This window comes from Macrobrachium nipponense, chromosome 12, assembly GCF_015104395.2.
Source record: "Macrobrachium nipponense isolate FS-2020 chromosome 12, ASM1510439v2, whole genome shotgun sequence".
In the NCBI taxonomy this organism is placed as follows: Eukaryota; Metazoa; Arthropoda; class Malacostraca; order Decapoda; family Palaemonidae; genus Macrobrachium; species Macrobrachium nipponense.
In genome coordinates this window covers 82,833,305-82,846,838 of record NC_087205.1, presented here as the reverse complement: position 1 = coordinate 82,846,838, position 13,534 = coordinate 82,833,305, and the positions used below count along the sequence as shown (strand labels likewise).

Genomic DNA, 13,534 nt, shown 5'->3' with positions numbered 1-13,534 from the left:
TATACTTATTACATGCAATAGTAAATAAAGCAATTATAATAAATAAAATGAATCTGAACAAACTTAGAATATAATATAGTAAATAAATGTATATATGATAAATAGTAAATAAATTTATAGATCTTAATAGACAAAACCCATAACCATTGTAAATGGAGATGTGTCACCCTAGCATAAAAGTAAGGGGACCACATCATAGAGATCATTATGTACAATCAATTGTGGGTGACCCTAGCAAAAAAATAAGGGACACCCACTGTACCATCACAAGAGCAGCTAAGACTCAAGGTAGACGTAGATGAACATGGTAGGTATAGACAAACTGTTGACTGAGATAGGTAGAAAGGAGATCTGGATCTTCAACTCAAGATTAAGCAGAGTCGGGGGAAACTATGTTACCCGCCGCAACTGCTGAAAATTTCAGAGATTCCAAGGACTTTAAGTAATGACGCTTAAATACTGTCGGCGATTTCCATCCAGTATACTTTTTCAAATCATCAAAATTCATGTGTTGGAAATAGTTAATTGAGGTGGCAACTGCCCTGACATCATGAGCTTTAGGGAAGGAATCAGGGTTGGCTTGTTTAATAAAGTACAGGATCTGTTGCCTGATACCTTTAATTGATAAAGTACCACCTTTTTCTCTCCTAAAGAGAGGACCCGAAGAGGATGAGGATGTCCTGGACAGAAAGGCTCATAAGGTCGATACTGGACAAAGAGAAACATCTTGCGGAAGGGGTATAACCTTCCACGGTTCCCACCTCAACAAAGGATCCTCATTCTTTGCTAAAAAGCTACGATCCGGGGAGAGTAGAACTCCCCCTGAGGGAAGAAATTCTATATGATTCGGATCTCTGGATAACGCCGACAGTTCTGAAATTCTAGCTCCTGAAGCCAATCTTAATAAAAATAGAGTTTTTCTTAAGAGCATTATAAATGAACATGTCGTATTGTCGGTTTCTGAAGCCAGCTTTAGAACATCATTTAAGAACCACGACACTGACGTAGGCCTTACTGAAGGTCTAAGTCTAGCACAAGCCTTGGGAATAGACGAGAAGTAAGAATCTGTCAAGTCTATGTTGAAACCGAGTTGAAAAATCTTCTTCAAGGCTGACTTGTTTGTCGTAATAGTGCTAGCTGCTAAGCCTTTTTCGAATAAAGATCTGAAAAAGGATATAGCTGAATTGATTGTCATGATTCTAATGTCTGATTCTCTCAGGAAGATTGCCAACTTTTTGACTGCAGCATCATACTGTCTCAAAGTTGAATCTCTTTTATCAGATTCCAAGAAAAGAATATTTCGTGGATCGATATCTGCATCTCTTTTAGCCGCAAACTTCATGAAGTCCATAAAGTTAGGGTTTTGAGAATTCCTGAGGAAGCGAACACAGTCTTCGTTTGTACTGACTGGGAGAGCCTGGGATTGGGAATCCGAAGAGGACGAAGACCCAGTTTCAGAATCAGAGGGTACCAGTTGCTCTTCGGCCAGTCTGGGGCTACTAGAGCTACTTGACCCTTGAACGTCCTGAGTTTGTTTCAGTACCTTCATGAGAAGATTCCCTGGAGGAAAGACATAAATCTTCTCCCAGTTGTTCCAATCTATGGACAGGGCGTCCGTGGCATAGGCCAGAGGGTCCAGGTTGGGGGCCACATAACATGGAAGTTTGTGGTTCGCTTGAGATGCGAATAGATCTACTTGCAGACCTGGAACCCTCCGGAGAATCCATTGGAACGAACTGTTGTCCAGTGACCATTCCACTCCAGAGGAACTGAGTGGGATAGAGCATCTGCTATGACGTTTCTCACTCCAGCTATATGGGTGGAGGAGAGGTGCCAACTGAACTTGTCCGCCAGGGAGAAGATGGCTACCATGACATGATTCAGATGTCTTGACTTGGAGCCTCCCCTGTTTACGCAATGGACTACCACTGCGCTGTCCAGAACTAACTTTATGTGAGAGTTCTTTGGCGGACGTAACCTCTTCAGAGTCAAGAACACCGCCATCGCTTCTAATACGTTTATGTGAAGCTGGCGGAACTGAGGTGACCAGGTTCCTTGAACCTTCTTGAACTGAGAATATCCTCCCCAGCCGCTTAATGAAGCGTCTGTGTGGATGGTAATCCCCGGAGGAGGAAACTGAAGGGGTACTGATATGGACAGGTTCTTCAATTTTGCCCAAGGGCGCAGACGATTCCGTAGAATCTGTGGGATTGATGACAACTTGTCCCTGGATCTGACATTTGCTCGTGAGCGCCAGATTCTGGTTAGGTCTTTCAGTTTGGCTTTCATCAGGATGTTTGTCACTGAGGCAAATTGGAGGGAACCCAGGATTCTTTCCTGGCTTCTCCTTGAAGCATATTTGTGCTTTAGAAATTGCTTTACTGACTTCGCTATTTCCTTTCTCTTGGCTGATGGAATCGACAGAGTATGGGAGGATAGATTCCATTGAATGCCCAGCCACTGAAAGTTGGACTCCGGAGTGAGTCTTGACTTTGTTCTGTTTATCTTGAACCCCAGATACTCTAGGAACTGGATTACTTTCAGTGTGGCTTTGTGACATTCCTCGACTGTTGGAGCCCAAATTAACCAATCGTCGAGATACGCTACTACCATTATCCCTTGAGACCTCAGTTGTTGGACGACTACTTCTGCCAACTTCGTGAACACCCTGGGTGCCACGTTCAGACCGAAGGGAACTACCTTGAAGGAGAATGCTTGATCTCCTATCTTGAAGCCCAGATAAGGGCGAAAGTGTCTTGCAATAGGGATATGATAGTATGCGTCTGTAAGATCGATAGAGGTGGTGACGGCCCCACTGGGAAGTAAGGTCCGCACCTGCAAGATAGTCAGCATTTTGAACTTGTCGCAGCGAATGGCCAAGTTTAAGCGGGACAAGTCTAAGATTACCCTTCTTTTTTGTGAGCCTTTCTTTGGCACGCTGAATAAGCGACCTTGAAACTTTCATCTGTTGACTCTCGCTATTGCTCCTTTCTGAAGGAGGTCCTCCGCATACTCCGTCATTTCTTTTGAAGGAAGTTGAAGGAATAGTCTGGATGGAGGAGGATCCGCAATCCAACTCCAACCCAGGCCTTTTGACACAATGGTCTGTGCCCAATTGCTGAATCCCCACTGATGCCGGAAGAGAAACAGCCTCCCTCCTACCTTCAAGCTCTCACTGTTGCTGGGTTGAGTGACCTCCGCAGCCTCCACGGAAGTGTTTTCCCCTGTTGAGAGACCTTCCTGAACCTCTCTGACGAAAGGATCCCCTAGCTCTTCCTCCCCTGCCAAACCGGTCATAGTGCTGAAAGGCCTGGCCCTCGAACACTTGGTTAAAGGCTGGGGAGACAGCATAGGAGGTGAAGGCTGAGGCTGGGGGAAATCACATAAATAGGTGTGACTGAGCCTTAGAAGTAGAGGGTTGGGCTGATTGTACCATAGGTACAGCCGGAAACAGCCTGGTAAAACGTTGCTGCTTCTTTTGGTAAGGCTGGTAACGTTTAAGTTTCTTCTGAGACTTACCTTTTGCAGCTTGGTCTTGGCGTCTCTTAGCCGTGAGACCCCAACGATCTTTAAGGCTCTGGTTGAGCCTTGTTGCTTCAGCTTGGACCTCCTTGACCATCGCCTCAGGAAAGAGGTCTGCCCCCAGATGTTGGAGGAAAGCAACTTATTCGGCTCATGACGAATAGTTGCTTTCTGGAGGACATGCTTCCGGCAGTTAATCCTAGCTGTAGCAAACTCAAACACATCAGACTGGACGGTATGCGTCTGGGACTTAGTCAGGAGCTTGAAGAGCGGCTCTGAAGCATAAGAAATAGCCGCTACTTCCGTCATTGCCATGGTATTCATGGACCTGGCAAGCCTAGACTTGGCCTCAAATTCAGCTTGAATGAGGCTGTCAGGGAGCATAGGCAGCTTCTCTCCGAACTGATCCATGGCACAGTCTGGTTTGAGCTTGCCAGCCGAAAAGGTGTTAGGCAAATCTTCCCACAATTCTCCAATTGAAGGGAGCAAAGGAGATGTGGGGTCTGCTTCCCTTAATTGAGGTAACGATTCACCCTTCTGGGCAGCTGGAATGGTGACCGTTGCTATTTTGGTAAGGAAGGGAAGAGGAGTTCCCTCCTCCATCGTAAAAATGGTGAAGGGACTCTTAAAGGCTTGTATTCTCGTGTTAGAACAATCCATCTCCTCTAAACACCTGAGCCATTCTCTTTGAGCCTGGTCACGTGAGTAGAGGACTGTCTCCTTCGGTACTTTATCTTCTCTAGTCATGGCTGCGTCAGTAAGTCTGGCGTAGCCAATGAACGGCGGTTGGAGGCCCTCCGGGTAGAACTCGAAGTCCTCAATCCTTCGAGTACCACATTCCGGAATAGAAATAAGGCCGTCCTGGAAAGGGGCGTATGACGCCACTCTCCAGGGGTTGTTCATAGAGAACGGAGGCAGAGAGTCATGAGGTGGAAGCTGAAGCAGTCCAGCACCGAAAGCTGGAGGAGTAGCTAGAGGGGCCTGATTAAGTCCGGCGATTATATTGTCCTGGGACGTAATCCTATCGGACAACCGGGAGAACATCTGCTCCATGCTGCTCCTCAGAGAGCCGACCAAGTCTCCCATGTGTTGCAACAATCCAGCATTGGGATCCAAAGCCGGAGCTGCTGCGGAGGTAGAGGGATAACTTGGAACAGGTACCAAGGGGAGAGGAGAGACTGCCTGCTCAGCCGGAGTACGGGGCCTCTCCTTGGAAGACCTGCTTTTAGAGGACTTCGAGCTTGAAGCAGAAGCTCTAGACTTCTCTGCTCCGGGGTTTGCAGCCGGAGACTTACGAGATGTTGACGCCGACGAAGTCTTTTTGGACGACGACGACGTCTTTTTGAGGGTTTTCTGTACCCTCTGGCCCTTAATCTTAGGTTTCACCGAAGCATCGGGTGAAGCATAAAGGAGCTCAGCTCCTGTAAAGCCTTGGAAGGAAGCTGGAGAATTAGCAGGAGAAGAAGATCCAGTGGCGCCCAAGGGAAGCCCTTGGGCGTCCAACGTACCTACCTCGACCAACAGGTCGTCAACACCTACCATCGGTTCTACATTTAAATCCAGTGTCGCGACTTCCGATGAGATATCGTGGCCTGGTTCCTTTATCGAAGTGGCGATCTGCTGTTGGATCGCAGCCATAGTCGGGGCTGCTTCTGCCGGGTCGACGTAACCAGTCGACTTGCCGCCGGGGAACAGCAGGACAGCCATCCTCTTCTCCAGGATGTAGGGCTGTCCCTTGGCGGCGTTCTTCTCGAATCCGCCGACCCAAGCCCTCAGGGTTGCCAGAGCGGTCTCTCTAACGGCAGCAGCCTGGAAGAGAGGGCGTTCATTAGTTTTAAGTTTAAACTTAAAATTAAACCTTAAACTAAGACTAGGCTTAACCTAAAAGTTATCGGGGATGTAATACCCAACATAAAGAGAGCTTAAGCTTAAAATAAAAGATTAAAATTAAACTTAAGATCTAAAACAGTCATGTTTTAGATCTTAAGTTTAATTCATGTACGGAGTTGGAAATACTTACCCCGTCTAAGAACTGACTCACGAGATCGTAACAGATAGTGCAGGTTTCGTGGAACCAGACCTGCAGATTCCCATGCGGAGTCGCGCACGGAGCGTGGGACCTGCAGACTTCATGTCCACAGGGGTCCTAGAGCATGGCGTTGCATCCCGGATGCTCACAGTTGGTGGTCTGTAAGTGAAAAGATACATGAGTACCATAAAAGACATCACTTACAGGCTAATAGAACTCCGATGCATGCCGGAGAGCGAAAAAATTTTGGGCATAACCCCTCCCTTACCGCCTGAATAGGCTATAACCCCGGAGTGATCCGGTGTGACAACGGAGGTAAGGGAGAAACCCGGCTTAAGCTAGCTTAAATTAAACTTATGATAGCTTAAAATAAACTTAAAATACACTTAAGCATAAATAGCACTAAATTCCGGAATGGTTCCGGGTCGCGGAGGTGTTCGTCTCCCGGTATACCGACGAGACGGGATGGTTAGTTAAAAGACCAACTGTACGCCTGAGATCCGTACGTCTGATAAGGCGCGTGCTAACAGAAAGGATGGCCACCAGAGGCGCAGCAGTCGGTAGCGTGGGGTGGAGTAGTAGTAGTTGCTGCCCATTCTGTGGGTCGGCTCCCCTCTTGTGGGGGTTTTGTCGTAGGAGATTTCTATTGGTAAGAGGTTCGTGGTAGTGGTCTCACTCGCCCTAGTGTTCATACCGACGCCCTCTTGGAGGGTGAGCGAGTCAGTTATACTGACCTTTTTCTTTATTTTATTTATTCTCTGGTATTTGTTAGTTCATTTACCTTAGAAATAATGGATTAAAGGGATATTTCGCGCAGCGACACGAACTGAGCCCAGAAATTCTATCTTTACTACTTACACGTCCAATAACAAAAACCTATCGTATTTAAAGGAACAAAGTGAGTAAAAATAATGCAATCTCCAAGTCATTTGCAAAATTATATAATCTGATTATTGAAGGTTTGTATAAATGAGCCTAGTAACTAATTTGAATAACTTTACATAAACCCATGACTTAGGGGTTACATATTTGAGATCAGTCAGACTAATTACAATAGGTTTTTATTTTTTTATTATTTGTGTATTTGTTTTTGGTTTTTCGTAAGCAACTGTATAATACGTATACCAAAACCGCAACCAGATATAGAAAATTCTTTAAAATATTTCATTAAAAGACTCTCTCTCTCTCTCTCTCTCTCTCTCTCTCTCTCCTATCTCTCTTCTCTCTCTCTCTCTCTCTCTCTCTCTCTCTCTCTCTCTCTCTCTCTCTCTCTCTCTCTCTCTGACAATCAAATAAGAACACAAATACAGAATAAACACTTAATATCATGGTAATTCATACTGCTTGTTAAGTTTATTACTTTTTATTTTAAACAACCACTCATTAGATACTCAAAAGAAAAACAAAAACATTTGGGAGTGTTGCCATAATTTACACCTAGGCAACCATGTGCGGATGTAGGTTTTGGGAGTTGCTACATCTTTTGTTTCCTTTATATTATGTTGTGATATTGCATACATATTTATGTGTGTATGTATGCTGTTATATATGTTTTTTATTGTGTAAGTTTCTAATATATTAATATAAAACAAGTTTTGACTGAAAAGAACAAAAAAGGTAAATTTGTTCTATGGGGAATTTTTATATGATACATAAATATATATGAGTAAAATAATGCCCTAAACATTAAAACTTCTACTAGACAAATAGTTTTACATGCAGTCCCCGGCTTATGACGGGGGTACCATTCTTGAGATGCATCGAAAGCCGAAACTAGTTGTAAGCCGGAAAATCATAAAAAATCTTAAGAAAACTGTACTATTAATGCTTTGGGTGTATTAGAAACTATGTAAACTGCATTTTTATTGTATTTTGCATAAAAAAAACCTTCAAATATTGATTATTTTGCATTTTTGGAGTTATATTTTTTCCGTCAGATCAATGTCCTAAGTATTGTAAGCCTGGAAATAATTTCTCATGAATATACGTAATTGAAGAGTTGTAACCTTTGGAACATCGTAAGCCGAACCTGTTGTAAGCCAGATACTGCCTGTATCATGAAAAATTATATAATGTAAGTTAATTAATGTCATGATGGAATTTGTGAGAAGAGACAGAAAATGGCACTAAAGAGGCTCATAGCATTTCCCCATACAGCTGCTCAAGAGGCTTTTAGCAGTTCTCAGGTTAAAGGACAGAGGGTAAAGTGTAGAATAACATTAAACTTTGTGAGGCAAAAAAAAGGGGGGCTAGGGTGGAAATTAGATTCAGAAAAGATCCACCTTTGACCCATTTTGATTTGCTTTTTTTAATGAAAATTGAGCAAGATTCATAAAACTAGGAAGTGAAAACTAAATATCATCACTAAAACTAGAAAATTACCTGTTTGCTGAAGTGACTTTTGAACAAAATACAAAGCATTTTTGGCTGAAGAAGCTACCAAAAAGCAGTTGCGAAGTTATCTTGCAATTCAGTACTACAATATATGTACGTAGTCTAGTTAATGCAAAAGTAACAAGATTTAGCTCAATAAATATTGTACAGAGAACAGTTTTATTGTCCAGTGCAATGAAGATGAGCCAATTGAAAAAATATTATATTCTCATAGAACAATACAGTAATGTGGAAGCAGGAAAAAATAACTCATTAAATTAGCAAAAATAAAATTTGAAGGGGAATATTTTCTATTGATAATTAAAATTCTGGGTCAAACTAGAGAAGGTGAGACCATTAGTACCTAAACCTTAACAATGCAAAAATTGTGATGGATGGACACAACAAGAAAAAGTCTGTGATAACTCCATATGTGCATGCTGTGGATTAAATGATCACACAAATTTGAACTTTAGTGAACCAACTTGTATAAACTGGAGTCACTGAAGAATGTGCACATAATATACATACAAAACAGAACTAAAAGTATTTTAAGAAACTTTAACTGAAAGTAATGAGTTGTAATGATCCATCATAGCCTAAAGTGCAATGAAAATCAGGATACAGTACATAATCATAAAACGGATAAAATAGAACAGGGAAGTAATATGCTATAAGGTAAATAAAATTTTAAAACAAAGTATAGATGAAGAACATACCAGGCTAAAACATATATTAAGAATGCCCCTATATTGGGCAAACTTTTAAGGTTGAACAATTTGAAAAAATCATGTCAATGGAAAAAGAGAAATTGCAAATGCACATGGTATGAAAAAGAATATGAACATTTTCTGTTTGTATATTAGCCATTTTCTTCTGGAAAAGACTTTTGACAGGAAGTTGCAAGTGAATATTTCCAACTCTGTGCAAGACCTCTTCCAAGACACTCGTAAAAATATGCTTTTGCAGAATTACAATGAAGCTGATATACTGCCATAAAACTAGAACCAGCAGCTATCACTGAGTGTATTCATGGGGAAATATATATATACATTCTCAATTACTTCTTGAGTCACACTAGTCTTCCTTTATTCTGGTCTGGTCTGAGGTGTGAGTGATACTGTAAGATTTACCATATAGTAGTCATTTATGGACCATTCAAGTGATTGGAATGTTTTTGTGCAAAATTTGTTCTGATATTATGGCGCAAAATATCAGTAATCATATGAGGTGAACCCAACATTTTCCTATGCAATAATTGGGATTTAAAAGAGCCCTGCTGGCCATTAAGGGTTAATGGTCCAGACCAGTGTGATGTACATTGTCACAACTAGAAGTTGAGGGGATTGACCAGAACATTATTGAAGAATTAAATGAAACCCACGAAAATAAGTTTTATGAACTTCAAGATATGTAATAAGAAAGACCTTTCTTAAAAATGAGAGAAAATATTAATAACTATGATGTAATAAATTAAGCCATCTATCAAAACAAAATAAAAAATTAATAAAAAAGATAACCAATATGAAAAAAAACAAATAGGACTAGGTCATAAATATCAGTAACAAACCAGTCATTTGAGGCCCCATCTCAAAATATATGTAAGAGGAGATATAATCAACCCCTCACCAATATTCAACACAATATAGACAGTCCCCAGTTATCTGCAGGGTTCCGTTCTCAGTGGGGTGCTGATAACTGAAAACCGATGTTAACCGAAACTAGGTGATTTATGGCGCTTATGCTGCTGATATCTGGTTAATGGCACCTCTGTTAAATACGTTATGGGGCCATAGTGCCATTATCAACACCTCATGGCGCTGGTAACCGAAACTCGGCCCATTATGGTGCCATAAGTCATCGATTTTATGGTGCTAGACCAGTGCTATAAAACCAGATTGCCATTAACCGAGTCTGCCAATAACCTGGAACTGCGTGTATAGAGTCTTAAAAAAAATATATGCAGATGTAATTCCTGCTTTATAAAGGAAAATACGTATAACAAAAGCAGTACAATAAAAAATCTCAAACTATAGGAATAAAGAAATGTTTGACAAATACTCATGAAAAGTATGTTTGTGTGTTAGCCATTTTCTTTTGGAGAATGGGTAGTGGCCTCCAAATGCTAAAGATTCTGAATTGTTTTAATAATCCTATGTACTCTGCTTTAAAGATCTAAAGAAGAAGGATCCTATTGGTCGCCTGTATGGCAGTAAACCCTGGTCAAAACAAAGTGTACTGTACTGACCAAAAGTTCTTTGAAGAATAGCAGAAGGGAATGTTAGGTTTGGGTATAACCAGAGTAATTATGTATGCAAACATACTGCAACAACCACACTCAATAACATGAAGAAAGTCCAAACACCAACTCTTGAGGACCATCTTTGTTCTGTCAGCTACCAATACTCAACCCTAACTTACAATAGACACCAACTTTCCATCAGACAACTGAAACATATACAAACCAATCCCACCTGCCAGTGAAAAAATTTACCATCATAAAATCCACTTCACCATAAGATGGTGCACACATACAGCAAACTCCAAAGGGAAAAAGTTGCAGGTACATACACTTTTGTTGATGTAAAATAGTAACTTTACCTTTCTAATGAAAAGGTCTTTCTTAATTCATTTGAAAATGAAACCACCACTCCTTTAGTATGAAAAGGTCCAGGAACTATTACCTATATACCAATAATACTAGAATTCTTTAAGACTTTTAAAAATGCATTTACTTATAAATTTATTTAGTTTTTGTTTCAGTGAAATTTTCTTGATGAGCAATGTAGATTTTTTCATGAGCATCCTTATCACTTGTATACAAATATTAAATATATTCCTCTGCTTTTTTAGTTGCAGAAACTGTCAGTGTGAAGCATGAAGCTTCCAGTAATTTTGCAAGTACCTTAGTTGATAGTGATGAAGAGAGTCGGGTAGTTACAGCTCAGCCAGCATCTGTTTCTGATTCAAATGAAGCAACTTCTACAACTCTTCTTCAGGCCAACTTTGACCAGCAAGGTTTTTCTGAAGGACTTACTTTACATGTCACAGTAAGTCTTGATTCATTACTTGTTTTTGGTTACTTGAGAGCAAACACTAATGAAGAAAGCTAAAGTAAGTAACCTTGATTATACATTGAAAATTGAAAATCACTTTCATTTACAGCATGGTCTAGACTTAACAGGTTTGGGCAATGGAGGAGAAATTCCTTCAGCTCAATTGGTCCAACTGTTAAGCAGCACTGCCCAAGAATCTGTACAGGATAATTCTAGTCCAAAAGCTGTTTCAGTTCTTTCTTCTGAAGGTCAACAAGATTGTGACCCAGAGCCTCCAGAGCCTGTTGTATCAGTTTCAGAAGTTTATGAGTAAGTGTTTAAATTTTGTTATATAATTTAGATGTTCTCTTTTTACTTGTTTGCTCTTACAGTTTGCTAAACTGTTTCTTGTTCAACCTGCTTGGTGCTAATCTATGTTGTTCTTGATATGTTGTAGCCATAGTAGAGTAATAATGGGCATCTAACATGTATTTCAATTGCTTGTTTACTTATTTATAATAAGGACTGTGTTATGGATAATTGACCTATTATTTCATTCCATTAGACTGTAAAGTTCTATAGTTTATGATTGTGAATTTTAACAACTTGTCCTTGGAAAACCAGAATAATTTGGCAGAAGTGTAGTTTGCATCTGAAAACCACTAATTTTGGGTATTTGGGCATCAGCTATATGGAACACATTAACTCACCTTATATCTATTTTTTAGGTGCCAGGACTGCAAAAGAACATTCACTAAGCTGTCCAGTTTCCGAACTCACAGACGCACTCATACTCAAAGTAAAAGTCACAGCTGCAGTATTTGCAACAAAAGCTTCAATTCACAGCAGTCTCTGAAGGCAAGTCCAGGAGTGCTTTTAAGTTTATTACTATACTGTTTATATATTTTCAGTGTGTCCATCAGTGAAGCTCTGTTGCTGTCATGAACAGTTTTGTATTTTTCATGGAAATTTTTGTTTACCGTATATACTCGCATACTATGCGACTTTTGAAACCTAATTTTGAAGCTAATTTTGAAGGGGTCGCATCATACACGCGGTATAAAATTAGCGTACCATCTATGCTTTCCAAAATCGGCAGATTGCGATAGTTACTACCGGAGGAAAACAGTAGATCTTTTAAAAAGTTATGTACTTCACTATATCCAATAATGTTGTATGCATTCTCATATTACTATTGTATTTTAAAATACAAAAGAGCGATCGTGCGCCATTTGCATTATTTTGGTTTATACAGCATGTTTAACTGTTCTAGACTAACCACCTATAATTTCCAAATCAGTTGATTAAGGCACAATACCGAAGGAATGTTTACTTTTTGTTTTACTTGGTAAAAGAAACATTTGTTACTTGAACTATTATTTTTATTTTAGGATACGCAGTTAAGTGAAAATTTATTAAAGTAAAAAAAAATGCATAAAATTAATAAACTAAAATCCTCCAAAGTCGCTCTCCGTGTCCGTATCATCAAATACTGCTCTGAATTCTTCGCCATCAAGGCAGTCACATTCGTCATCTTCCAGATCTTTGATCATTTCATCTTCATATGGAAGGTATAGTCTTGTCACCGTGGCGAGCTCTCTGGCGTGGCTTTTAAAGATCTGCCCTTATGCTAATTTTACAATAACAACAACTGCCCGTGTTTGACAGACCTTTGAATGTCCTTGAGACAAACCCCGAGGCTATAATTATAAGATTATAAGGGGTTTTCATTCCAAGGTACTTTAATCTCCTTCCTATTTGGCCCTGCTCTCTCTCTCTCTCTCCTAAATCCTCAACTGTCCGAGCAAGAGCTTTTTTTATGGGACAACATAGGCCTGCATTTCGCATTTTCCATACCTAATTATTTTGTATACGATTGGCCTTTCTCGGCTGTGAAGTTTATGTCTATCCATGGCTGTGAGATGACCAGGAATAACTTGTAGTTGGTGTCAAAGTCACTCCACACTTCAGTCAGGCCAAAACTTTGCCATATCGCATTCAAGCAATATTCAGTCATTGTTTCCTATCTATTATTTTGTCAGAGAGAGAGAGAGAGAGAGAGAGAGAGAGAGAGAGAGAGAGAGAGAGAGAGAGAGAGAGAGAGAGAGAGAATGTTTGTCTACGATTGTTTATTTCTCACTCGTCAAACTTACTCTGTTATGCTTTATTTCATATTTCCTTGCTCACCAATTTATTCTATACCTACGATATTAAGAAATCAAGATATGTGTAGAAGGGAGAACTGCCTCCAGACTGTACAGTCAGTATGGATTTAAACGCACGTGGAACTGGTTGAAATATTCGCAACAGCACCAAAATGAGATGCCATGGTGATAGAAAATCTGACTCCGTTTCTTGTTATTACATAAAAAAAACTTTATCAATCGTGAACTTGCGTAATTATTTAGAATTCTGCGTAACGGAAAAGATAATATTTGATATCTGTAATGGGAGAAATGGTTTTATCTCTGTTGTTGTTATAAATTTGGCAGATATGCGATCAAACACGTGGGAGGTCCAAAACAGCTCAGCCAGAGAGCTCAGCTCATTTTGTAAATAACTATCTTTGGGTTGG

General features: G+C 40.3%; 1 protein-coding gene across 1 annotated transcript in view; it reads left to right on the top strand.

Moving 5' to 3' along the window:
• LOC135224859 (uncharacterized) overlaps positions 1–13,534 on the top strand; it is a 201,307-nt gene that overhangs the window by 141,084 nt on the left and 46,689 nt on the right. Inside the window, 3 exon segments of the mRNA XM_064264184.1 lie at positions 10,778–10,974; positions 11,090–11,289; positions 11,688–11,817. Coding sequence (XP_064120254.1) covers positions 10,778–10,974; positions 11,090–11,289; positions 11,688–11,817 — 527 coding nt within the window.